A 27,016-nucleotide genomic window follows, 5' to 3' on the forward strand; every position below is an offset into this window, starting at 1 on the left:
GGCCCAGGCAAGGAGTGGAGCTGTTTTCAGGCTGTTGTGATAATTTGGACATAGGGGAACTGCAGTTTTGTCAGTGAAATATGCAGCAAAGAACCTTAACATCAGGAAGTGGAGAAAATCATAGCTTCACAAAATATCATAGATCCTATGATTTTAGAGTTACACCAGTGGTGGTAGAAGCAAACTGTAATTGGGGGTGCGGGAGATGGAAGGACAGGAGGGGCAGAGAGGGGAGGTACTGAGACTTGGTGCGGGGCCTGGGGATTCCTACTTTCTCCAGGACCTATTCCATCCCTCCGGATCCTGCTCTTTACTCCTCGGCCCAAACCTGGGCCCACCAGTCCTGTTTTTACCTATGCTCCCCCTCCCAAGCATGCACAAGTTTACGCACCAGCAGAGCCACCATAATATTTCCATTGCAGGGGAGCTAGCCCCTCCTGCCACACCCTAGTTCTGCCGCCTGCACCACTCTACAAATTTTGTTCAATTCTACAATACTATATAGCTCTCTTTTCTGCACACACCCATTCACCAAACTACTCTGCCCTTCCCAATACTATTAGTTGTGAATGGTTGTTGCAGTAGTTAGGTGTGCTGGCAGATAGTAGTTTGGGAAAGCAATTGCTGGAAGGCTGGTATCCTTAGCTGAGATAGAGTGTGACGCATGGCTAGAAAGGGTTAAACATCCTGAAAAATAAATAGCCCTCAAAAGACATGTGGGGAGATGATGTTTGTGTTTTTGTGTATTTATCTACTTCGATATAACACTGTCCTTGGGAGCCAAAATTTTTTTACCGCGTTATAGGTGAAACCGCGTTATATTGAACTTGCTTTGATCCACCGGAGTGCGCAGCCCCACCCCCCGGAGCACTGCTTTACCGCGTTATATCCGAATTCGTGTTATATCACGTCGCGTTATGTTGAGGTAGAGGTGTATGAGTAGAGTCAACAATGAAATCAACAGTCCCTGTCTATGGTGTATTCTGATAGTTCAGAGATCAAAAGAACATACTAGCATTTAAATGAATTGTAAACACGGGATATCTCTGTATTCATCTCTCTTTGAAATGTACTGTGAATGGTGAAGGAACAAGCAAATTGCCTTATGTTAATTCGTATAGCTAAGTACTGGTGATGGACCTCCTTCAAAGTCATCCTAACTACCTTTTGTTCCCGGAGGAAATTCCAACTTGTCAAAGAGAACATAAAATTGTAAAAAAGATCCTTGCATCCTGATTCTGTCATCTCAGACCTGCTTAAGCTTCATCGGGGGAAGTTTGAGTTGCAAGATTGATGTCCCAGCTATGCTGGTACGCCCTGAATATGATATTTGGACATTGGACTATAACCTATGAACTATTACTGAAAGAACTCTTTGCAACTACAAAGCTCACCATCTCTGCTATGAATCTGAACCTCAATGAATTGAACGCATGTCTGTATGTATAATGATCTTTTAACCATACTCTCTCTCTCTTTTGTTTTTTAATAAATATTAGTTTAGTTAATAAGTATGGGCTGTAGCATGTATTTGTGTAAGATCTGAAATATTCAATAACCTGGGAGGTAGTGTGTCCGATCCTTTGGGATTGGTAGAACCTTTTCTTTTATATGATGAAATAAGATTTTCAGGAATCTTCATCTTATTTGATTTAGGTACCTGGCTGGAGGCCTGAGGCTGGATCACTTTAAGGGAACTGTGTTGTTTGGACTTCTGAGTAACAAGTGAGGTAATAAAGAAGCTGTTTTATGCTGGCTTGGTAAATCTAAGTATTGGAATATCCACCAGCTTTTGGGGGATTGTCTGCCACATTCTTTGCAGTTCACCCTAATTGAGTGACCTCATCTGGCCCCCACTGGGCCCCCGTCACACAGAGTTATGTCTGTGGTATGTGATTTGTGGTGTACGGTAGTTTTGTTAGTAGTAAGGTGTGTACCTGTGGGTGCAGAAGCGGAGAGTAGGTACTGTTAGGTGACTTAACTTTTCATTTTCTCACTCTTGTGGTTTTGTGTAAGGTATGTTATATGTGCAGCAACCCTAATTAAGTTTGTGTGTATTCATTTTTTCTGGGTTTGTTTTTTTTTCAAATCGAAAGTAGAGGTAGATTAGGTACTTTGGTTGGGAGTGAGGGACATTGGGTATTGGTAGAAGCATAGCTGATGCTGGTGAAGTGGAGGCAATGTTGCCCAGTGGATATAGCACTGGACTGAGACGTAGGAGACCTAGGTTTTATTCCTGGCGCTACCACTGGCCTACTGCAACACCTTGGCAAGTCACTTTGCTGCTCTATGCCTCTGTTTCTCCAACTTTGAAATAGGAATAATGATCCTTACCTCATTTGTAAAGCGCTTTGAGATCTATTGACAAAAAGTGATATAGGAATTAATATTATCATCCTTTTTAGATTTTCTGTATATAAAATCTTCATGTCCTCAGCTGCATGTGAAATATTATGTCAGCAGCTGCATATAAAACCTTCTCCACTGTAGAATAAAATCTGCCAGAAAAGTGTAGCTGTTGCCAGAGATGTGTCCTATGCAGAAGATATTATGTTAAAAATAAAGAAGATTTTGCCAATGCATAAGATTTTATATGTTAGCTGCCTGAAGTTTTTCTTTATGACGAATAATGACAAAAATTGTTGATCCTCAAAAATTATTTTAACTACCCATTGTATAAGATTTACTGAAAATTCAGCTTTCTAGTATGTTTGTGCATTAAATAATATTATTTTAAAGATACATAATAACAAAAAAGTGAGATTTCCCCAGATAAATTACAGACCGAGCCAATTTCAAACAGATTCTATTCAAAACGTCTGAAAAGAAACAAAATCAAAATTACACAGAAAATTCAAAGGGCATAAAACTAATATGAAAGCTTCACATAGAAAGATCACTTACAAGTACAGAAAAACAGAAATGTATGCTCTATTTTAATCCTGTTTCAGAATGCAACATCAACTTTAGAGTTGCAACCAACACTTCATGCTATGCCACATCATTGTCTATAGAGTGCATAATAGAAAGGTTTGTCTGTCATGTTGTCCTATCATATTTTTAACGTATATTTAATTCTTTTATTACTATTTTATATACATTCATGCACATATCTATAACCTTGGAAAGTTAATATATATCACACACATATTATGCACACAAATTATGTGTATGTAAATTTGTATTCTCTCAGAACACTGACCTTGTCGTAATGCCTGAATGCTTCTAGTAATGTGCCAAAATTGTGGTAGTTAGCTTTCTTCAAATTCTGTCGAATTGCAGTGAAGACAGCTCTCTCTCTGTCTTTACCACGGAGGAACTCACTCGGAACCCTATTGTGAAGAAGATCACCAACTCCTACGAAATAAATAAACTCCTGTTTAGTTACACATTTACAGTAAGCTAAAATTTTCAAAAATGGATTCTAATTTTGGGGGCCTCTGCTGAGGTATGCTCAACTTGAGACTCCAAGGGCCTGGCTTTCAGAGTTGCTGAGCACCAACAACTCTGTTTGGCTCATATAATTGCAAATGGGAAGATAGCTGGCCCTCAAGATGCTCTCCTTATTTACATGTGGTCCATGCCATGAAAAGGTTTGTATATTCCTGAACTAGACTCTCACAACTCTATCCAGAACCTCCAAAAACACCTAAAAAAGAGATGAGCATTACATGATGTACTGAAAGTTAATAGATTCAGGATAAGTTGCACAAATGGGGAACATGAATTGCCAGTGTCAAGGGACATCTACTAGGGATGCCCTATCTCCAGCCCATTCTGTTCCAAAAGGACATATTTTTAATAACTATGGAAAATTGAACACAATATTCCAGGTGACGATGTACCATTAATTTCTATAATGGCAACATAATATTTTCTGTATTATTCTCCATCCCATTCCTTAAGCATCCTAGCATTTGTTTGCTTTCTTGACCACTGCTGAACATTGAGCAAAGGTCTTCAATGAGCTGTCCACAGTGATACTCAAGTCATTTTCCTAATTTGATAGAGAAATTTAGAATCCATTATAATGTACGAGTTGTTCAAATTATCCCTTCAAATATCCATTACTTTCTATTTGCCAAGACTGAATTTCATCTGCTATTGTGTTGCTCTGTAATTTAGCTTGTTTAGGTCCCTTGGAAGTTCCTCACAATACAAACACACTACAAACACTTATGCACTTGACTTCAAGGGACTACTCAAGGTAGTAAAGTTAAACTTGTGATTAAGTGTTTGGAAAACTGGGGCCAATATTCTCTGGCCTTGACTATTCTAAATAATTCTGTGTTATCTGAAAATGTTGCCACCTCAATGCTCGCCCCCATTCCAGATCATTAATAAATATATTAAAACAACACCAGTTTTAGTATGGAATTTTGAAGCACCTTGCTGTTAACTTTTTGCCATGATAAAAATTGTTTTCTCTCTCTTAGCCATTTTCTGATCCATGACAATACCTTGCCCCTCACACCATGAGGGACTTTGCCAAAGGCCGTTTGAAAATCCAAATAAAGTATGTTAACCAGTTCTCCTTTTTTTCCACTGTTTTATAAACATGTTCAAAGAATTCTAATACATTAGTGAGGCACAATTTTCCTTTGCAGAAGCTGCGCTCTCCTTTGCTCACCACTTCTTTTCCTTCTTTCCACTCTATCACATCATGATCTTCTTCGCATTTTATAATTCTATTTTAAATTATCATTTCAGCCAATTAGCAGGTACAGAAGTAAAGCTTATAGGTCTGTAACTGTTGAATAATCTCTAGCACCCCTTTAAATTATAGATACGACATTTTCTACCCTCCAGTTCTCCAGCAGGGTAGCTGCTTTTAATGAGAGCCCAAGCAGCTCAGAAACTCATTCTTTATTTTCTTCAGAACTCTTAGATGTATACCATCTGGGGCTTGTTGCTTTCAATTTATCTATCTCATCCAGCACCTCTTATTTTGACCCCTCAATTACTAATACTACCACATTTTTATTACCAGAAAAAAAAAGCATGTCCAAGGTAGGAATCTCCCCTACATTTTCTGGGGTGGAGACTGATGAACAGAAATACATTAGTTTTTAGCAGTGTTCTTGTTTTTCTTAATCGCTTCCTTAATTGCTCCAAAGGATCCACCAATTCTTTTGCTAGCTGCCTGTCTCTGGTACATTTAAAGAATGTCTTGATGTTTGTTTCACACATTTAGCTATTTTCTTGTCAAATTCCTCCTAATTTCCTTCTGACATATAACTTGCTGTAGCTCATGCTCCTTTTTGTTGTTTCACTTGGGCTGGATTTCCATTTTCTGATGGATGTCTATTTGTGTTGAGCAACCTTTTGAATCTTGTCATTTAGCCATACCTTCTGGTTTACTGGTTTCCTTTCTGCTTCCCTTTTGTTTAGACTGAGGTATACATGCTTTCTGAAACTATTATTGTTAATTTAAGTAGCATCCATCTCAAATCTAAGGATTCACGTCTGACTCTAGGGCCTTGTTTATTAATGCCTGAAATCCCTTTCTAAAATTTAGTGTCACTAAGCCTTTCTCATGGTAGTTTTTTAACTGTGTAAAAGTATTTAGAAAATCACTGCATTACAAAGCTTGTAGTCATCACTTCAAAATAATCCTACTAACTAAATACGATTTTAAACAGGCCACTGGTATATTTACCGAACTCATCAGGACGAAGAAACATTCCAAATGTATGGTCTGGTGGCACGTTCATAGTTTCTGCTATGCTGTCAATGAGAAGAAGTATGCTAGTTAAGTGTGTTATTACTGACCAAAATGCATGCTACATTCTAATTGTGAAAAATTAACCTATCATCTCTCTACCCATACTATAACCAAAGAATAAAGAAAGCTCCATTCAGCAAACTTCATCTCAAACTTGTTCACTGGTACTTTTTACATGAATCAAAGCTGACACTATTGATGATTCCTTTCTTTTACAAACCCTTTTTTAGTGTAAAATACCAACTGTCAAAAATACTGTATAGCAGACTTTTAATGTCTTTGAATTTGATGTTTATATTTTCTGAGGGAAAACATCTTGTGTCCCAAACAAGTTATTTTTCTATTTATCGGACAAAAGAAATGCGAGTGAAAAGTCTTTTTAGTGTATCTGTCAAATAACACTTTATATCTATGCTGAATCTGATCTCTAGTCAAAATAACACCTACAATTAAACAATTATTAACTAGAGAAAGGATATTCATCACGTGACAGATTAAGATTTTCAAAAGTTTTCTGATTTTTGCAATTCTGTACCTACAACAACAGAAGTCAAGGCAACATCCATCTGGAAAATTTGACCCTATTTTATTAACTAAAACCATCATTTATCAATTATACTAAATATTTATTTGTTTAGGATTTTTAACATAAATAGCTGCTTCAACATATTCCTTAAAAACGTAAAAACAAATCAATATTCTTCTTTAACTCTTAGTTTAATAGCTATATATTTACCATATGAACCACAAATCTCCATCATAAACAAGAAAGGCATCTATGTTCCCCTTCCACACAGGGGAGCACAATAATCAACAGCCCCAAGGTATTTGATGTGTAGCTATTTGGCTGCATCCTCACCCTCTCACCTTTTCTGCATTAGTGGTGGAATGTGGGTATGGTAAGAGGAGGGTCTACAAAAACAAGTGGAGACTGAGAATTCCTGGTGCCAACCCTGCAAAACCCCAGGCAGCTGCATGGAGAGTCTTTACACTCCTTCAGGGCACTCCAGAAATAACAACACAGCTGGCTCCTGGCCATGCTGCCATTAGCTGAATGTTCAAGTGATCCATTCTGTAACCCCTACAATGGGGCTTGGAGAGCTTAAGGGTAGTTAATGGTACTTCAACCATCAACTCAGTGGATTCTAGTCCCTGGTAGAGGAGAATACGCTGCTAAACAATTTGCCCTCAACTCCTCCATTTCCTGGCCACACAACCTTTTCCCATGCAGACAGTCAGCTGGGTTTTCTATGGAGGGAAAATGGGAATATTGGTGATCAAACAGATCATCAAAACTAGTGTCAGTGGAGGTACTAACCAACAGTTAACTCACCTTCCCATCCCCGTCTCTACAGACTAGGAATGTCAGTTCCCTCAAACTTTGGAAGCTCAGGCAAGGCTGCAGAAGCCAGACATGTCAGACACCACCACACATAGGAAGTGGCACACACTAATCTGCAATACATTTATTTTTAAGATACACATTTAGGCCCCAATTCAGCAAAACACTTAAGCCTATGTTTAAAGTTAAGTGCATGTTTTAGGGCCTTAATTTCTCAAATCAGGGCCTGAATCAGGGCCTAAATTTCTTAAAAAGAGGGATGGTAAATTTCTGTAGCGCAGTGGTTCTCAAACTAGGGCCACCACTTGTTCAGGGACAGCCCCTGGCAGTCCAGGCCGGTTTGTTTACCTGCCGCGTCCGCAGGTTCGGCCGATCGCGGCTCCCACTGGCCGTGGTTCGCCGCTCCAGGCCAGTGGAGGCTGCAGGAAGCGGCACGGGCCGAGGGACGTGCTGGCCTCCCTTCCTGAAGCCCCCATGGGCCTGGAGCGGCGAACCGCGGCCACTGGGAACCACAATCAGGGCCGGCTCTGGCTTTTTTGCCACCCAAAGCAAAAAATGCCCGGCTGGCCGGAACAGCAAGGGGGGGGGGGGGGGGGGGGGGGGGGGGGGGGGGGGGGGGGGGGGGGGGGGGGGGGGGAGGAGAAGAAAACAAACCTGCCCCCGGCCGGAGCAGCAAAGGGGGGGGGGGGGAGGAGAGAACAAACCAGCCGGCCGGAGCAGCAAGGGGGGGGGAGGGGCAGGAAACAAACCTGCCCCCAGCCGGGGGGGGGGGGGGGGGGAGAGACAACAAACCGGCTGGAGCGGCAAAAGGGGGGGTGGGAGGGGCCCAGGAAACAAACCTACCCCCGGCCGGAAGCGGCGAAGGGAGAGGGGGGAGAACAAACCGTCCGGTCGGAGCAGCAAAGGGAGTGGGGGACAAACCATCCGGCCGGAGCAGCAAAGGGTGGGGGAAACAAACCTGCCCCCGGCCAGAGCTGCGGGCGGGGGGGACGACAAACTGGCCCGCCTGCGGAGCGGCGAAGGAAAGAAAAAATAAAAACAAACAAAAAATACCTGCGGGACAGCGGGAGCGTGGGTGCAGGGGGACTCCCGCCCTGCAGACCCCGGGCAGCGGAGTGCGCACCCCGGCTAGCGGGGGGGCCGGGGGGGGAGAGAGAAGGGGGGTGGCCAGGGCTTCCTTAAGCAGGGCGCTTGCCACGCGGCCCCTCCCGCTGCGCCGCCTGCTGGGAGGGGCTCCGCGCCGCTCCATTCGGCAGGCAGGGAAGGACGTGGGCTGCCCTACCGGACTTGATGCAGGGCGCTCCCCTCCTCTGCCCCCTACAGGGCGGCGGGAGCAGTAAACCGAAAAGAAAAAACCTGCAGAGGCGGCCAAAGCAGTGAAGCGCAAAACAAAACAAAACCAAAAAAAAAAAGGATTAGATGGAATGCCGCCCTTTGAAATCTGCCACCCCAAGCACGAGCTTGCTCGGCTGGTGCCTGGAGCCGGCCCTGGCCACAATTGGCCGAACCTGCGGATGCGGCTGGTAAACAAACCAGCCCGGCCTGCCAGGTTCTTTCCCAGAACAAGCGGCAGCCCTAGTTTGAGAACCACTGCTGTAGAGCATTGTTCAAATGTGCCCAAATTAGATGGATTTAGGCCTTTTTAGATTAATACTGTACATATTCTATACAGAAAAAAGAGGAAGTGCTTTTTGCAGGTACTGACACCTTTTTACTTTTTCAATTCAGTGAAAAATCATTGATCATTTAAAGTGAAATTCACCCTTCTCTCCTCTTCCTCCCATGTACAAATCCCAATTAACCTGGCTTTTTGTGGAGAATTTTGGGATTTGGGAAGGCATGGAATCCAGCTCCAAACCTATCGACAGGCGGCAAGGCTGCAATTCCGCCCCTGCCCTCGCCCCCCCGCGCCCCCCCCCCCCCGCGACCATTATTAAAGTCTAATGGATTAAATAAAAGCTGCTTTCCCATAAATGCAAATCTTTTAGCCCCATCCTAGGTCCTCCACCAATAACTCCTCTCCATACCGGCTTCTTTAGGGCTGGTGAAAAGCCCCCATCTCCAGTATATAGGGATGCAGTGGCACCCATGCCCAGCCACACCACCAGTTTTCCCTAGCCCCACAATGAGGGCAATATAGGGCTTAAGAATGCTGAGGGCCTTGCACAGAGACTGGATAATTCCATTCTTGGAAAATATCTCTTCACTTACGGATCAAGGACTTTTCCAAGCTGAGGTTGAAATTTTTCCTTGAAATCATCACTTCTTTTGGACACTATTTTTGCTGCTTTCTTTCTACAAAATTGGAAAATAATTGTCAGATATGGTTGCTAAATGATGGCATTATAATTTAAAGGAAATAGAAATAAGAAAGCACTCCACAACCTACAACCTTCCTATTTTGAAAACAAAGATTTATTTGGTTTGTATTTAGAAACCTAATTTTAATGTATATTTTCATAGTACTTTTAAACTTTTAAAATATGTTAACATTTAGAATTAATTTGCAAATGGGAGAGCAGCAGGGCATCCATACCATGTCTCATTTGCCCTTCCAAAATCCCACACTGGCATAAATCAGTTATTTGTGCACCTAAGTGAAAATCTTTCTCCACAGGTTACAAAGCAAAAGCATAGCAGCTCAGCATCTTCTACTCATCATACTAATTAGTGAAGACACCAGGGTCACAGAACCATCCCCTCCACAAAAGAGTAGAAGCCTATGTATGGGTAGGCACAATTTCTTAGCTATAATGAATTTCCAGGAAAAAAATAAAGGAATTTTGCATGTGATTCATTGCAGATGTAAAACTACATTCAATCATAAAGGCCTGGCTTGGCAAATCAGGCCCCCAATCTATTACTATCCATTCTAACTTACAATTGGAGATTGTAAAGCCAGCGTAAAGATTTGGATACATTTCGTCCATCATTAAAGTGAGGTGTTTCTTTTCCATAAACATGGTATTTGTTGAATGTTGATGGCTCATATTTCCTGTTTATTGCTTCCCCTGTGGAAGCAAATGTTTTCCTTTACTCTGTGTGAAATACATTGACTGGGAAAATATACTGGAATAAATACCTTACCTCCTGCAATTCTATGAAGAAACAACAACAAAATCTCTGAAATTCTGATTTCATCTGGTTTATTGCACCTCTCTTCAATCTGCTTTGAAAGAACCTCATTTGACACTTTCAGGAAAACATTTTCCACTGCTTGTTTTGCATTAAAAGTTTCATCTGGCTGCATTATAGCATACAAGTTCTATATAATCCATCAACATTGATGGGGATAGTTGACATTTATTGTTTTTAAAAGTACATACATTCTGTCTGAATGGGACAGATGCTCTCTTGTGCTGTTGACTTTTTATGCTGCTCTGGTGATGTAGAGAGGTTGTAAAGGGGATGGAAACAGATCCCAGTGAATACTTCCAACAGCAAAGTGGTACTAGAATGGCTCTCTGCTATCCCCATCACAACCTCCAACATAGGGGTAAACAGAGTGCCATTACAAACTAGCACAATTTAAAGCTGGCCCCTGGCTGGAGCCAGAATATGGGAAGTGCAAATGTGTCTGAAAGGAAATAGAGAATCTTGCTTTGCACTTTTATCCCTCTCCACCTCCCTACATATGTCACTTATCTTCCTAGACAGCAAGCTCTTTGTGGCAGTGCTTGTGCCTTCTTATATGTTTGGCCAGCATCTAGGGGAAAATGTGGATGCCAGTGGAATACAAAACATTATTTATTCTACCTACTTTATACACAGGTAAATTGAAGCTCAGAGCATAAATCACAGAATTGGGAACAGAACCCACATGTCCTCACTCCTAATCTCCTTTTCTAAGATCTAATATTTGCTCATTATGACCCAAAATTAAAGGAGCTAGTTTTACAAATCTATTTTGTTGTCTTATTTGTACATATATATTAGTATCTCTATGATAGAATCCCCTTCACAAAAATGATTTTTCAAAAGTACTGTAACTTTTTAGCTTCATATTAATTTATATATGAATGAATAAATATGGTATGTTATGTGTTGTACAGCATCAAAAAGCTATAACTAGCTTTATACATATTTAGACTTTTTGTATTACTGATCACCAGCCCTTGATCTTACTCACCTACATTGTAATCATTGTGTGTCACAACATACAACTCATGTCCTTCTTTTGCTTCATTATCCACTACCTCAAAGCTTTTTGGTGGATTTATAAGCTCTCCACCAGGTGTGTCTGCAAAGTGAACAAATACTAATCAATATGGTAATAAAATCTCTTTTAAAAGTTCAATATGCAGGAAAAGTCTTATTTTAACAATATCTTACTGGAAGACACCAATTAATTCTTTGGCAATATAATATTTACTATAAAAGTTTCAGTCAGGCCACTTTCCATCAACACAGCCATGATGAAATGGGATGGGGGAGAGCTGTAGGCGGCTGAGATGGGACTTCAAGGTCCTAGGCCTCTATATCAGAGGTTCTCAAACTGTAGTCCGCGGACCACGAGCTCCATTCAGATAGTAAGGTGCACTCCTGGGCTCTCGCACATGAAAGAATGAAGGGCCACCCACCTAATTAGTGGAGCTCCAGGGCTGTGGCTGCTGGGGAGAGATGGCCCTCCTTCCCAGCATCAGCTCTGTGGCTGCATTGGTGGGGGAGAGACCCCCTCCTTCCTAGTCCCAGCTCGGGGGCTGCCGCAGCAGGGGAGAGAGGGAGAGACCCCCCTCCTTCCCAGCTCCAGCTCGGGGGCTGCTGCGCCGGGGGTAGATCGGGCACATCCATCGCATTAGAAAGGTAAGACTACTGATATTAAAATATGAGTTGTGTGCTTTTATTTGTACAACAAAAAACATTAATTATTATTAAGTTTTTTTATATAGTGCTTTTATCCAAAGCACTTTACAATAGTTAGCTAATGGTACAAACAAACATTTGGAAAGATCATTAAGTGGTCCGCAAGACCCTCAGCAATTTTCAAGTGGTCCACACAAAAAAGTGTTTGAGAACCAGTGCTCTATATGATCAGCCCTGGCCACTAGTGGATCCCCTGAAATCTCCACCAATCTCAGAAAATCTGCAAGTTTAGGGAAGGACAGAAATCCCTATCCTTCCTATGTGTTCTTGATGTTTGAGTATTTTAGTTAATACATTTTTATTACTTATATGCTCTTTTTTGTAATTAGCAGTTGTGATTAGTATTTCTTTTCTATTACACAGGAATTGTTTTAAAGAATAATGCTTATTATTTATGTAACTTCCTGAATCCCATGTTAAATGATAAATTACCATGTATTCAACAGCAATACGTTTTAACACTAAGTGTGTTACCTCTGATGGTTGTTGTTCCAAAAGTGGTGGCAGTCACATCCATGCCTTTAGGTAACATTGAAGTTTGATCATATGACCTCCCCAGAGGTGCTTGGCGATTTCTTAAATACAGGGCTTCTTTTCTCTCTTCAAATTTTTGTTGAAACCGAGTTTTTCGAGGTGGATTTGTCAAGAAGCCAGCCTGAAGAAATCATACATAGTATGAGCGGCAGAGACACAGCATAATCTCTCTAATTCAGAACCCAAAAAAAAGTTGTCTCTCCCCACTTTTCAGCAAAGATTTAATAGTAGGAGTGCTTTAATGAGCATTACTTTCACCAAACATACTATAGAACACTAGTACAATGACTTACTTATACACTTACTGATACTTTGCGTCAGCAATTAATCATAGAATATCAGGATTGGAAGGGACCTCAGGAGGTCATCTAGTCCAACCGCCAGCTCAAAGCAGGACCAATCCTGAAATGGCCCCCTCAAGGATTGAACTCACAACCCTGGGTTTAGCAGGCCAATGTGCAAACCACTGAGCTATCCCTCCCCCCAGGGAGCTACAGGTTAGATAGATTTTTTGATGCAGAATTCTCTTTTTACATGTGTGTTCTTCCACTTGTTAATTTGCAAAATTCACAGAATTTTGCCCTGTTTCTAAAATGTAATACCACAAACATTATTTCTGAAATTAAGTGTACACCTTGTGTACAATAAGATATCAAAAGTATCACTTTTAGTTAGCAAAATCATTTAAAGACCAAAAGCAAGAAAAGAAAATTAGCAAATTTAACATGCTCCTAAACAGCTAGTGCTGTTCTGAGGTATTAAATCAGTTTAGTAACAGCTTCAATATTTTATCTCTGAAAGCAGTAAAAATGTTGTGTGTGTGGGAGTGGGGGAGTTAAAGAACTAGAAATTGGAATGAATAATGAAGATTATTACTGTAAAATATAATTCAACAAAAATCTCTGGTTTTTAAATGGCTTTCTATTTATTTCACAATTAAAATTCCTTTGATTGACTTCCACTGACAATCCACTGTAAGCCACAGCATAGAGCACTTAGCATCCCTTTGAGGCTAAGAAATAATAAATACATAGATAACAATAATTTAATTGTAGGGGGGCTTGGAGGAAGCAAAAGGGTTGAACAACTGAAAGATAGATTGTGCCACTGAGTGGGAGAATTGTCTCTATTCTTTATATGGGGATTGAGGTGTTGGTCATAGGTACATGTTAGCAGCTGAGAGGATGTTCAGAGCATTTGTCATTGGCAAGTGGGTTTAGTGGAAGGGGGCGGGATATTTGTCACTGAGGAAAAGGGAGTCTCTTCTTCACTTTTCTTGCTCCCTTCCCCTCATTATTTTCTTATCTTCCTCCCCATCCAAAGATTCTCAGTGGTATTTCTCTCCTTTTGGATCCTGATTTGGTTCTTCCTTCCCCTCTTGGGGGTTTAGCAGCATCTCTCCTGTGCATTAGGAATGTTTACCCTCTAATACACCAGCTATATACGCTCAGTTATGGCTGGGCAGAACCAAGTTACAGATCAATACAAGCTATTCAGGACTATTTTTAAACACACAAAAGATTCATTCTTACACTCAGTGAAGACCGGGAGCTAATGCCATGTGTCAGATGGACTGCAATATCAGGATCATTTGCTCTGCCATAGAATATTCTTTCAGCACCAGGAGCTGGACTTGTAGAATTGAGAAACTTTCTCACAACCGGGGGTGTAATAGGCTGAAAGACAACGGAAAAACAATTTTACAGGAAATAGTGACTTATTAGCTTTGACCTTGTTCTTCCCATTAGAGACATGCTTGTCATCAGAAGAGTATGTCAGCTAATCTGTTTCATGGTATTTTCCTGTACAACCTGCTCACCATCCTCTTCACCTGCAGGATCATCAACCAAAACACAGTTTTTTCAAAGGGAAGAATGATCTCCATCAAGTCGAGTAATAGTATCTCTATAAGCAATAGAGCACAGTACCCTAACCTGTTTATAACACAATTTGATCCTACTCCATACAGGCAAGACCAAATCACATTATACCATGGATGGAAAAGGTGTTTAAACATGATGGATTTTATAGAGTAGACATGACCGAAATAGAAATGTGCACAGTGTTTTGTGAGGGCATTAACTAGTCTCTGAGACCACACGGGACACAGTGTATTGAACTACATGGAAAATTATTTACGTTCTTGCATTTCAAGAAAAGAAGAGATGGGCAAAAATCTCTTAGGCCTGATTCTCCTCTCGGTTATGCTGCTATACGTAACATCTGTTGATTTACACTGATCTAAAACAGGTATAAGTGAGGCCTTAATCACACTCGAAATTATTTTCCCCTTTGTTACTAGCAGTTCAGTTCTACCAATGGTGGCCACTACTATGGCTGTCAGCATTCATATCTTTTATTTGTAGCTCTGAGCTAGGCTACATGACACATGTGTTAAAATTAACAGTGACTGCAGAACCTGATCTATGCTAGGGCTGCCAATATTGCTAACACCAGACCAACTAACCCAGTTTTAGCAACAGTGGGAAATTGTTACATAAAATCCCTACTGTAGACAGTCTGAGAGGAGAACCAGGCTAAACTGTGGGCAGAGACTTAATTGGTTTATTATACTTACGTCTCAATGTCTCTGCTAGGAGATGTAATGTGATGTGGTGCCTGAAATACTGTCCCAACAAACCTAGTACACTCACCCTGGGAAAAACTTCAGTCAGACAACTGGCAGCTGTATCTCCAATTGGGATCAGTTTTCCTGCCTAAACAATGAAAACAAAAATAATGCAGAGACCACAGAACATAGCAGCAGTAGGGGCCGGCCAGCAGGATCAGCATTTTAAACCTTGCAGGGAATTTTGCCTGGTCCTGCCCTAGCAATATTATGACAAAACCTTATTTTAATAAAGAGGAGGAAAACAGAAATAAAATGAATATACAAACCCAGCGTCTCTGCCCCAGGAACTATCACTCGCCAGGAGTCCCTCTCACAGACCCCAGAGTCCCCAAAATGTGAGCAGAGCTCTGGCTCGAGGGACACCCTGAGAACCCCGGGGGTGCTGGAGAGCGAGGGGGGGAGTTATAGATTAACGGGGGTGGGGGACAAGGAGATAGACAGGGACAGAAAGACGGACACACACAGAGGGACACATGGAGAAAGGCAGAGGGCCAGGAACACACGGACAGAGACGGACACACGGACGCAGAGGGACACACACGGACCGACACATGGACGCAGACACACGGACACAGACGGACTCACTGTTGGCAGCTCGGGAAACCTGTCAAAGAACCGCCCCCGGTACACCGGCCGCAGCTCCCCGACCATGGCGGCGCCGGGCCGGGCAGGCTGAGAGGCTGCGGCGGCCCCGGCGGGATGTTTATTCCGGTTACCTGGTAACGCGCTCAGCCCAGCAGCGCCCCCTGCAGGCAGCGGGCGGGGACAATCCCCCTGTGCCCAGACTGAGCCCACCGCCCGCTTCGGCACCGCCCCGGCCCCCGCAGCACTCCCCGCTTCTGCGTCCCCCTTCCCCCCCCCCCGCGGTACTGCCCCCGCCGGATGGCATTTCCAAATCATCTGTGCAAACACATTAGAAGAGGAAGGCTCTAATGTCAGCTGATAAACTATTAGTCTACTATTTTTTCTTGAAAAAAGAACAGGAGTACTTGTGGCACCTTACAGATTAACCAATTTATTTGAGCATAAGCTTTCATGGGCTACTACCCACTTCTTCAGATGCATAGACTGGAACATATATTGAGGAGATATATATACACAGACAGAGAGCATAAACAGGTGGGAGTTGTCTTACCAACTCTCAGAGGCCAATTAAGTAAGAGGAAAAAAACCTTTTGAAGTGATAATCAAGATAGCCCAGTACAGACAGTTTGTAATGGCTCAGCTATTCCCAGTCTCTATTTAAGCCTTATTTGATTGTATCTAATTTGCATATCAATTCAAGCTCAGCAGTTTCTAGCTGGAGTCTGTTTTTGAAGCTGTCTGAGGGATTGGAGCAAATGCAGTTGTATCCTAGAGCTTGGCTGTAGACAATGGATCGTGTGGTGTGTCCTGGATGGAAGCTGGAGGCATGTAGATAAGTATAGCGGTCAGTATGTTTCAGGTATAGGGTGGTATTTATGTGACCATCGCTTATTAGCACAGCACGGTCCAGGAAATGGACCGTTTGTGTGGATTGATCTAGGCTGAGGTTGATGGTGGGATGGAAATTATTTGCTCCAATCCCTCAGACAGAGACAAGCACCTACAAGATCTCTATCAAACATTCTTAAAACTACAATACCCACCTGCTGAAGTGAAAAAACAGATTGACAGAGCCAGATGAGTACCCAGAAGTCACCTCATACAAGACAGGCCCAACAAAGAAAATAACAGAACACCACTAGCTGTCACCTTCAGCCCCCAACTAAAACCTCTCCAGTGCATCATCAAAGATCTACAACCTATCCTGAAAGATGATCCCTCACTCTCACAGATCTTGGGAGACAGACCTGTCCTCGCTTACAGACAACCCCCCAACCTGAAGCAAATACTCACCAGCAACCACACATCACTGAACAAAAACACTGACCCAGGAACCTATCCTTGCAACAAAGCCCGATGCCAACTCTGCTCACATATCTATTCAAGTGATATCATCATAGGACCTAATCACATCAGCCATACCATCAGGGGCTCGTTCACCTGCACATCTACCAATGTGATATATGCCATCATGTGCCAGCAATGCCCCTCTGCCATGTACATTGCCAAACCGGACAGTCTCTACGCAAAAGAATGAATGGACACAAATCTGACATCAGGAATCATAACATTCAAAAACCAGTGGGAGAACACTTTAACCTGTCTGGTCATTCAATGACAGACCTGCAGGTGGCAATTTTGCAACAAAAAAGCTTCAAAAACAGACTCCAGCTAGAAACTGCTGAGCTTGAATTGATATGCAAATTAGATACAATCAATTTAGGCTTAAATAGAGACTGGGAATGGCTGAGCCATTACAAACATTGAATCTATCTCCCCATGTAAGTACTCTCACACTTCTTATCAAACTGTCTATACTGGGCTATCTTGATTATCACTTCAAAAGGTTTTTTTCCTCTTACTTAATTGGCCTCTCAGAGTTGGTATGACAGCTCCCACCTTTTCATGCTCTCTGTCTGTGTATATATATCTCCTCAATATATGTTCCATTCTATGCATCCAAAGAAGTGGGCTGTAGCCCATGAAAGCTTATGCTCAAATAAACGTGTTGGTCTCTAAGGTACCACAAGGACTCCTGTTCTTTTTGCGGATACAGACTAACACGGCTGCTACTCTAAACCTATTTTTTCTTGGTATAGAAAGATTTCAATAAGGATGAGGAAGCATTTATTTACAGAAAATATGTCATAATAGTTTTTTTTGTTTACATGTATATATTTCTTACTCTTCCCTTTTTATTTTGCCCATGATGCTAGAAATAGTAATAAACCTTTCTTTTTAATTAGTCCTCCAAGCCTTGTGACTTTTATTATAATTATAAGGCATAATAACCGGAGAGGGATCTAGTTTCTCTCTCTCCCCGGTAACACTTCTGTTACATCTAATGTAAAGAGAACAGGGAAACAACCCAATACCCTGAGTAACTTCAACAAACTACGGATTTGGTGGCAACATAAACAAACTTAAAATGACATTCTAGAGTTAATGCCAAGTATTTGTTGAGTCAAATTAACTTCAGTGGGAGCTTGTCTCCTGCAGTAGAAAATTGGAACATATTTCATTCCAAGGGGGAAATAGACCTTCTTTGTTACAGCAGGGTCTTTGTAGCTAAAACTGCCCTTAGCAAGTGTTTGGCATTTGACGTTACCACTACTCATTAAATCCCCAATCCCACAGTTTGACGCCTCTTACAAGAGCTAAAATCAAGGAAGTGAAACTACCTAAAATCCTGCCTTTCACTTCCCTGATGCAGCATGACTGCTGAGTTTTGCAGCTCAGATCTCACTCTGACTGTGGTGCTGGGGTAGATGTGATTCAAGCACTTGCTGAGTATAACCAAGGCCGGTTCTAGGTTTTTTGCTGCCCCAAGCAAAAAAATGTTTGGCTCCCCCTCACTGCCCCAGTCCTGGGCTCTTTCTCCCCCTCCTCCTCCCACCCGCCCCGCTGCCCCAGCTCTGGGCCTCCTCCCACCCTCACCCCCTGCTGCCCCAGCTCTGGGCTCCCCCTTCCCCTTTCCCCCCACCAGTTCCCCCCCACACACACACACACACACCCTGCTGCCCCAGCCCTGGGCACTCCCCCGCCAACTGCACCCTCCTTCCGCCCAGCTCTGGGTCACTGGTAACTCACTCCCAGGGCGGGTCATTCAGCAGGAATTTTAGATGTGCACAGAACACAGACAGGATTGGTTCCCATATGGTTACAGAACTGCAGTAAAGTGGAACAATTTTCAGCTTGATTGATTGGAGGATGTCTGGATGCATATTATAAGACTGTCCTCCATAAATGAGGAAAAGTTGAGGTGCCTTTATTATTATTTTTTGTTCTACTCTTTGTTTCTAGGGGGAATTTGCCAATGCAATATCACTGTCTTCCTTTTAAACAAATAAAACTTAAAAAAAAAAAAAAAAGGCAATGGCTGTTGAAAATAGCAATTCTAGTCCTAATAACCACTGGGAAGCATTTCTTGCTCAATTTTATCCTACTTTTTCTACAGCAAGTTACAGTGGATCAGTATATTTCATTTGGGAGAAATGAAATAACAGCTGCCCAAATTGAGCCTGAGCACTCCTGAATTTTGAAGGTGTTCAAATCTGGAAGGTAGGTGCTAGATTCCCTTTCTGAATATTAACTAAATCTGGAAAGGAAATGTCAATTTCTGCTTCCATGACTCAGAACTGGAAATCCTCCTACCTGCCTGGTACTGTATCTAAAGCTGCCCAGGTCCTCTAGCAGAGCCTCCCCTCCCTTACTTTTTATTTTAAATTCTAGTGGGATCCACGTACCTCCCTTGCTAGGTTTCAGATAGAGAGGTGCACTGTCCATTTAGTCCACCCAATTCCTTCTTTGGGGGCTGAAAGGTGAGGTCACAGCAACATCCCTAATGCAGTTTGGGGATGTCTTCTAAAGGGGATATCTGGGCCAAAGCCTTCTGCTCCTTGGGCATACTTGTTCCCCATTCACAGGGCCACCCCACTCTAGCAGTGAGCTCTCCATTCACAACAAGCTGCAGCATGAGGTTTCAGCTACAATACTCCCTCCCTCTCCCTTTCCTGTTGATAGTGGCCAAGGGAATGCTGGGAAATGTAGTTCTTTCCATGTTCCAGGGCTGGCTCTATAGGCAGGAAGCTAACCAAGGAACTACAGCTCCCAGGGCCCCTTATTGGTTCTCAGCTCCCAGGCTGGATCCCTGCCAGCTGCCGCCCCTGCGAATGGGCTGCCCCCAAGCACCTGTTTGCTTTGCTGGTGCCTAGAGCCACCCCTGAGTATAACCTTAAGGAAGCTTTAAAAATTTCCCAGGGTTTATTTTAAAATAGTAGCTGCTTGGGAGCTAGAGTGGGTAAATTAGTAATTTGTGTAGAACGTGATGCTCTTGGGGGGCAATTTTGTGTTCTTACACAATGGCTTAGGGGTTTATTATTATAATAATTATTATTTTATTGTTTTATTATTTATTCAGTATTGTTATGAAAAGATAGAAATGTTGCTTCCTAAGCAAAACAAAAACTGCATGCTGGGAAGTAGCTGAACTCATTGCCTTCAGCAAAGGGTTTACAGAGAAGAGAGAAAAAAATGGAGAGAGAAAAAGGAGACAAATGAAAGAAATGGGAAAATGAAATGAAGAAGAAAAAACTATACAGGATAATGAAAAGCGCAGAAGGCCCAATCCAACCTTCATGGAAGTCAATGAAAGTTTACCCATTAACTACAATGGGAGATGGATCAGACCCTAAGGGAAAAAAATTGGCAACACAAACTTTAAACTCTTGGAGGAAAATTTTAAATCAGGGGCTCTCAAACTGGGGGTCAGGACCCCTCAGGGGGTTACGGGGTTATTACATAGGGGGTCGCAAGCTGTCAGCCTCCCCCCAAAACCCGCTTTGCCTCCAGGATTTATAATGGTGTTAAATATATTTTAAAGTTTTTTTAATTTATAACGGGTGGTTGCACTCAGAGGCTTGCTACGTGAAAGGGGTCACCAGTACAAAAGTTTGAGAACCTCTGTTTTAAATAAAGAGAAACATGCACTGGATGAAATCCTGACCATGCTGAAATCAATGGGAGTTTTACTAACTTGGATTAAGTCAGGATTTCACCCACTGAATTTAGTTATAGGATCTGGCCCAGGTTTGTGGTGTTCATCTCATAGCAGAGCATTGACCTATATGAAATAAAGTGGCAATCTCAGACTACTGCATAGTGGATAAATGTTCAGACTACAACAAAAGAACCACCATCACAACTGGCATTCTTGCTAGCAGGTTCAACCACAAGGCCACCTAATGGGGTTTGAACCTGAGGCTACTTGCACATAAAGCAGAACATGTTCCACTGCTCAAGAAACCACATAAAGAATGGGCATGGAGAATGAACTACTCCTTTCTTCATTGAAGTGATTCAAATATATCCAGATTGGTTGGGTAGTTTGAACCTTGTGCTACCTCTATCCATGTTGTACCTAGTTTCTGTGTTTATCCAAAAATATGTTTTCAGTCTGGTACCTTTTCTCAGTTCTAAATCAACTAGTAAGAAAAGACAATGTGATATAAGTGATTCTTATCTTTTTGAAATTGCAATCACTTTTGAGGCGCTTTCTGTTTTCATTGCGAAATGCTTTCACACCCTAGTGGGGAGAAAACGCTTTGGAAGGTCAAGTTCTCTAGTCTCATATTTTGGGAAATAGGTTCTTCACCCATTTCTTCACTTTTTATACCTCTTTTATTATGTTAGTATAAGTATAGTACATGAGTATAATTCCAGCACCTAAAAAAATCTTATTTAGTCTCTGAATTTGAAATCTATTTGGTAATCTAAAAGACTTTTCCAAAAGAAGAGACCTATTGAATGTATTTAAGCATTTATAATGCATACATCACTAGAGTAACTGAGCACCTACCAAAACTATAAAATACAAGTTATGATGACCAGCTCTGGGCTAGTTTTTCTTTCCCCGAAAACAGTTTTTGTTTGTTTGTTTGTTTAACTATTTTCTCCTCTTCCCCCTCTCTTTCTTCTACCTTCTCTTTCCTTGGCAGGTGTGACCCTAGAAAATTGGTTTGAATGAAATAAGAAATTGACCAGAACGTTTTCTCGACAATTTGAACTGAACCCATAGTTATTTTTAAGCTGCAAAATATAACATTGACCTTTTTCTGTCCAAAATTATTTTTATATAGGGTGACTAGATGTCTCTGTTTACTGGAATGGCACTGGCTTGATGAGAAAGTTCTACAGTTCCAGGCGGTTTTATTGAAAATAGGGCTATACTGTTAGGAAGAAGGGTAGTGGGGGAGCAGAGGCAAAAATTGCCTACTGAGGATGGCTTCTACCTCAGCTGATCATAGAAATCTGCAAACCCCAGAAATCTGAAACCCTGCAAATTCAATGGTCCCAAACCCATTCCCTTGGAAGGAAATATTTGGCAGGAAATTCCACAGGGGTAACCTCCTGATGTTTTACTACTTGCTGCAAGAGGACTAATCTGGCAGTTTACTTCATATACCAATCTCTATCTGATTGTAAAGTCCATGGATGAAATCCTGGCCCCACTGGGTATGCCTACACAGCACACTAAGCCCAGGTCTGTGTGGCCTGGGCTTGTAGGTTCATGTTTCGAGGTCTGTGCTTGTATGTCCAAATTCCATTGGAAACTCAGCCTCACAACCATGCTGGCACGTCCATACTGCACTCCGCAGACCAGTCAGAACTTCCACTACAGTGGGCATGTACTGTCATTCGTAGCCCTTTGTCCATAGTGAGTTGTGGGAGCACTTGTCTGCCTGTGCCATGGGAGTTGACCAGAAATGTTCTGTGTAGTTTTAAATCGTGAACACCTCCAGCAGAACAATTTTGTGTCTGCACACTCCCTGCAGCCAGAGCCAACATGGAGCCTGACCCGGTAGAATGTCTCTATCTCCTGCTCTCAGTTCTATTTCAGGACACAAACAGAGAATCTGCAAGATGCTGGTGGTGGACGTTTCTGGTGGCAGTTTTTGAACTGCCAAAGGCACCTCTCTGAGGGGGCTACTGACACGCCAGCTCCAAACTAGTTGATGCTGCTGATGCCTATTGTTGCTTTAGCCACAGATTCCTCCTATGTAGCCTGGTTCTTCTGGCGCATTGCCACAGAAACAGACTGGTGGGATCACATCGTCATGCGGACCAGGGATGGCCAGCAGTGGCTCCAGAACTTTAGCATGAAGAAACAGATGTTCCTGGAGGTTTGTGATCAGTTTGCTCCAACCCTCCAGCAGAAAGGCTGATTAATGACGAAATCATAAATTAAATTAATAGATTCTAAGGGCAGAAGGGACTATTGTGATAATTTGTAGTCTTACCGTCTGCATAACAAAGGCCATAGGACTTTCCTGAATTAATTCTTGCTTCAAGTCCAATAGCTATGGTTGAACTAAAACATAGCTTTAAAAAAATTCAATATTGATTTAAAAATTACCAATGATGGAGAACCTTGGTAAGTTTTTCCAATGGTTATTTATCCTTACCATTAAAAATTTACACTTTATTTCTAGTTCTGAATTTTTCTAGCTTCAGCCTTTAGCCATTGGACTTTAGACCTTTTGTCTACTAGATTAAAAAGCCCTTTATTCTGTTACCCCTGTAGGATTTACAGACTGATCAAGTCACCTCTTAACCTTCACATTAAGCTAAACAGATTGACGTCCTTGCATATTGTACTATAAAATATGTTTTTCAACCCTTTAATCAGTCTTGTGGCTCTTCTCTGAACCTGCTCCAATTTTTCACCATCCTTCTTGAATTGTTGACACCAGAACTGGACACAGTATCCCAGTAGCAGTCGCACCAGTGCCCAGGGTGCTGGAAATTTATTTATGGTGGGGGTGCCAAAAACCATTGAACAAAACTGTAAACCCTATATATGATGGAAACCACTTCAAGCCAGGGGGTGCTGCTGCACCCCCAGCTTCCGTAGTTCCAGCACCTATGCCAGTGCCAAACACAGAGGTAATATAACATTTCTACTCCTACTCAATATTCCCCTGTTTATATATCCAAGGATCACTTAGCCCTTTTGACCACAGTGATGCACTTGGAGCTCATGTCCACCTTGACTCCGAAGATTTCATTATTTACCACTCCCCCAGTCTTCTACACCCTTCATTAGTAATGACTTTATGTTTTCTTCTAGTCCATTGATAAAAATGTTAAATAGTATAGGGCCAAAAACTGATCCCTGTGGGACTCCACTAGAAAAACACCCATTCTATTCCCTATTTATAGTTACATTTTGAGACCTATCAGGTTACCCAGTTTTTAATCTATTTAATGTGCATCATGTTGATTTTGTATCCTTGTATCAAAATTATATGGCTTACAGAAGTCTAAGTACATTACATCAACTCTATAACTTTTATCAACCACACTTTGTAATTTAAAAAAATCAAATTAGTTTGACAAGATCTAGTTCCATAAATGCAGGTGGATTAGCATTACACCTCTACCCCGATATAACGCGACCCGATATAACACAAATTTGGATATAACGCGGTAAAGCAGCGCTCCAGGGGGGCGGGGCTGCGCACTCCGGCAGATCAAAGCAAGTTCGATATAACGCGGTTTCACCTATAACGCAGTAAGATTTTTTGTTTCCCGAGGACAGTGTTATATCGGGGTAGAGGTGTACTATTATTCTCCTTTAATTCTTTAATAATCAATGCCAGTATCAACTGTCCCATTATTTTGCCTGAGATCAGCATCAGGCTGACAGGCCCATAGTTACCCATGTCTTCCTGTTTACATTTGTGAAATATCAGCACAAGATTAGCTGTCTTTCAGTCCCCTGGAACTTTCCCAGTGCTCCAATGCTTATTGAAAATCAACCTTAATAGTCCAGAGAACTCCTCAGACAGCGCTTTTTTAGAACTCTTGGATGCAAGTTATCCAGACCTGGTGACTTAAAAAATGTGCAACTTTATTAGCTGCTGTTTAACATCCTCTTTAGTTGCTGTTGGAAGGGGAAGTATTTCATCATCAATCATCATCATCATATGACATGAATACATCTTTTGGCTTTTTTCCAAATGCAGAACAGAAATATTTATTGAACCCCTTTGCATTGTCATTGACATTTTTACCATTTCCATTTAGAAAGGGACCAATACCATTATTACAATTCCTTTTGTTCTTAATATACTTTAAAAAAAACACACACCTCCTCCTTATTGTCCTTAACTCTCCTGGCCATAGATTCCTTCTGGGGTCCTTTTGCTTCCCTTATAAATTTTCTACAATTCCTAGCTTCCTTTTTCTCATCTGTGTGTGTATATTATAAAATAACTACTTTCACTATACATAAAATAGCTACTTTCACTTCCCTTGTAAGACAGGTTGGTTTTTAACTAGCATAGACTTGTTTCTGGATTGTGGTTTTTTGGGCATGTAGTAAAATGTTCATAATCATTATGCAATTACCCATTCACATTTTTCTATTTAAATTCTTTCTCCCACCTGATTTGTCTCACAATTGTTTTCAGCTTTGTGAAATTTTGTCTTTTAAAACACCTAGTATATATGCTAATGGTTTGGACTTTATTTTGTTTGTACATAAATGTAATTGAGCCATGATCACTCTGAAATAAGCAGCCACATCATAAAGTGTTGTGCTTAACATGATTATTTCTTGAAAACATATTTTTTATTGATTTTGTGACTCTTAGATATAAGCACCAAATAATGGATACTTTTTAAAATAGAAAAATAACCTGGTCACTCTCTACCATACCTTCCAAAACTGGGAAATTGAAATGCCTGAGTTTCCTCATTGCTGATGGCTCCCCCTCATTCCACACCAGAAACATCCTGTTTTCAAAACAAACAAACAAACAAACCATCAACTACATTTATTTTATTAATTTATTTTTATTAATGATGAGCCCAATAATACACCTCCTACTTTATGTGAACATGGGCAGTTGTGGCTGTCATGACTTCAAGAATCATCTTCTCTGTGGGTTTCTTTGGATTTAATCCTCTTCTGATGTCACTTTCTCTGTTGCAGTAGCTATGGCCCCCATGTCGCTGCATGGATATGGCACCCACACCACATTACTTGAAGTCTATGATGAGAAATTCCCCAAAGAGCCTCAGAGTAGGCAGACCAGAGCTGTGTCCGGTCAGCACCACTGACTGGGCCGTTAAAAGTCTGGTCAGTGGTGCTACTGGGCTAAAGCATTTTGTGCATTAGAAAGTTGGCAACCCTAGCTGTGTCTGCAATCAGCAGGTTTCTAGTCAAAACTAGTGTTGCCAGCTTTGGTGATTGGATCACACGTCCTATGACATTTGAAGATTTCCATAAAGCTCCAGCTCCTGGACTCAGGATTATATGAGAATGTCCACTCTCACATCACATTTTGTTTTGAAGGTACATTTCTAGCCCTCATGGGTTTGGAGAAAAGCTTGAAAACATGACCCGTACAGATGCTAAAACCCAGGTGGCGAATGAAAGCAACCTACAATGTATTGGTTCATTGGCTTAAATATTAGGAGAGGAGGAGTACTTGTGGCACCTTAGAGACTAACACATTTATTTGAGCATGTTGGTGTCACTAGGCATCACCCTAGGTAACTCGGGGGGGGGGGGGGAAGACCACAAGAGTCAATGAAGCCCCCCTGACTCTAGGCCAAAGTGAACCAAAGTCCCTCCATGTTAAACTTTACTAACCTCACAGGCCAGCAGCTGGAAAGCGGTAGTGATAAGGGGAACCTACATGCTTCTAGCTGAAGGACAAAATAACTTGCAGAAGGGAACATTGCGAACAAGCTACACAGCCAAGGTCGTTTAATGTAACTGCTACAGAGGGAGGAAGGGGGAGGTAGGAAAGAAATGGGGGGAGGAAGGAAAGGATAAAAAGGGAAAAACTGCTTGTATCAGGGTGCTTGATGTGAGACATGCTGGTCTCCTATTCAGAGCTCTTGAATAAACTTTGTCTGCTTCTCCACCCTGGTGTGTTCATTGGCACGAAGCACACCGGGCAACGAACCCCGCTGTTGCCCTCCTCGGGCCCTCTGTGCCACCCACAAGCATAAGCTTTCATGGGCTACAGCCCACTTCATCGGATGCATTTTTAATCTCATGATTTTCAGGGGTAAGGGGAGTGTTCATTCATGATTTTTGAGTGCTTGAGGGTGGCAATACTGGGCTCTGAGCCATAACCAGGTGGCTGTGGCTGCCTCTCAGATGCTGCCCCCTAGACTGCAGCTCACCAGCCTACAACAGGTCAGGGTCACTTAAGACTCTCAGCAGGCAGGAAAGCACCGCAGTCAAAATCACAACGCTAGCCCTTTAAGAGGCCTTGGGCGTAGTCGGGGCGGTTCGCCCGCATCATTCCAGAGAGCC

General features: G+C 42.0%; 1 protein-coding gene across 1 annotated transcript in view; it reads right to left on the reverse strand.

The window, feature by feature from the left end:
• The window catches only part of EFHB (EF-hand domain family member B), a 30,414-nt gene extending 14,524 nt beyond the window's left edge, over nt 1-15,890 (reverse strand). The window contains exons 1-9 of the mRNA XM_005297052.5: nt 15,682-15,890; nt 15,119-15,181; nt 13,997-14,140; nt 12,405-12,585; nt 11,197-11,307; nt 9,949-10,078; nt 9,279-9,362; nt 5,660-5,727; nt 3,203-3,357 (exon numbers count right to left, since the gene is read on the reverse strand). Of these exons, the coding sequence (XP_005297109.2) occupies nt 3,203-3,357; nt 5,660-5,727; nt 9,279-9,362; nt 9,949-10,078; nt 11,197-11,307; nt 12,405-12,585; nt 13,997-14,140; nt 15,119-15,181; nt 15,682-15,747 (1,002 nt within the window). The 5' untranslated portion in view covers nt 15,748-15,890. The remainder of the gene's footprint in view (nt 1-3,202; nt 3,358-5,659; nt 5,728-9,278; nt 9,363-9,948; nt 10,079-11,196; nt 11,308-12,404; nt 12,586-13,996; nt 14,141-15,118; nt 15,182-15,681) is intronic.
• Between the last annotated feature and the right edge of the window lie 11,126 nt (nt 15,891-27,016).

The sequence above is a fragment of the Chrysemys picta genome, chromosome 2 (assembly GCF_011386835.1).
Source record: "Chrysemys picta bellii isolate R12L10 chromosome 2, ASM1138683v2, whole genome shotgun sequence".
NCBI classification, from domain to species: Eukaryota; Metazoa; Chordata; order Testudines; family Emydidae; genus Chrysemys; species Chrysemys picta.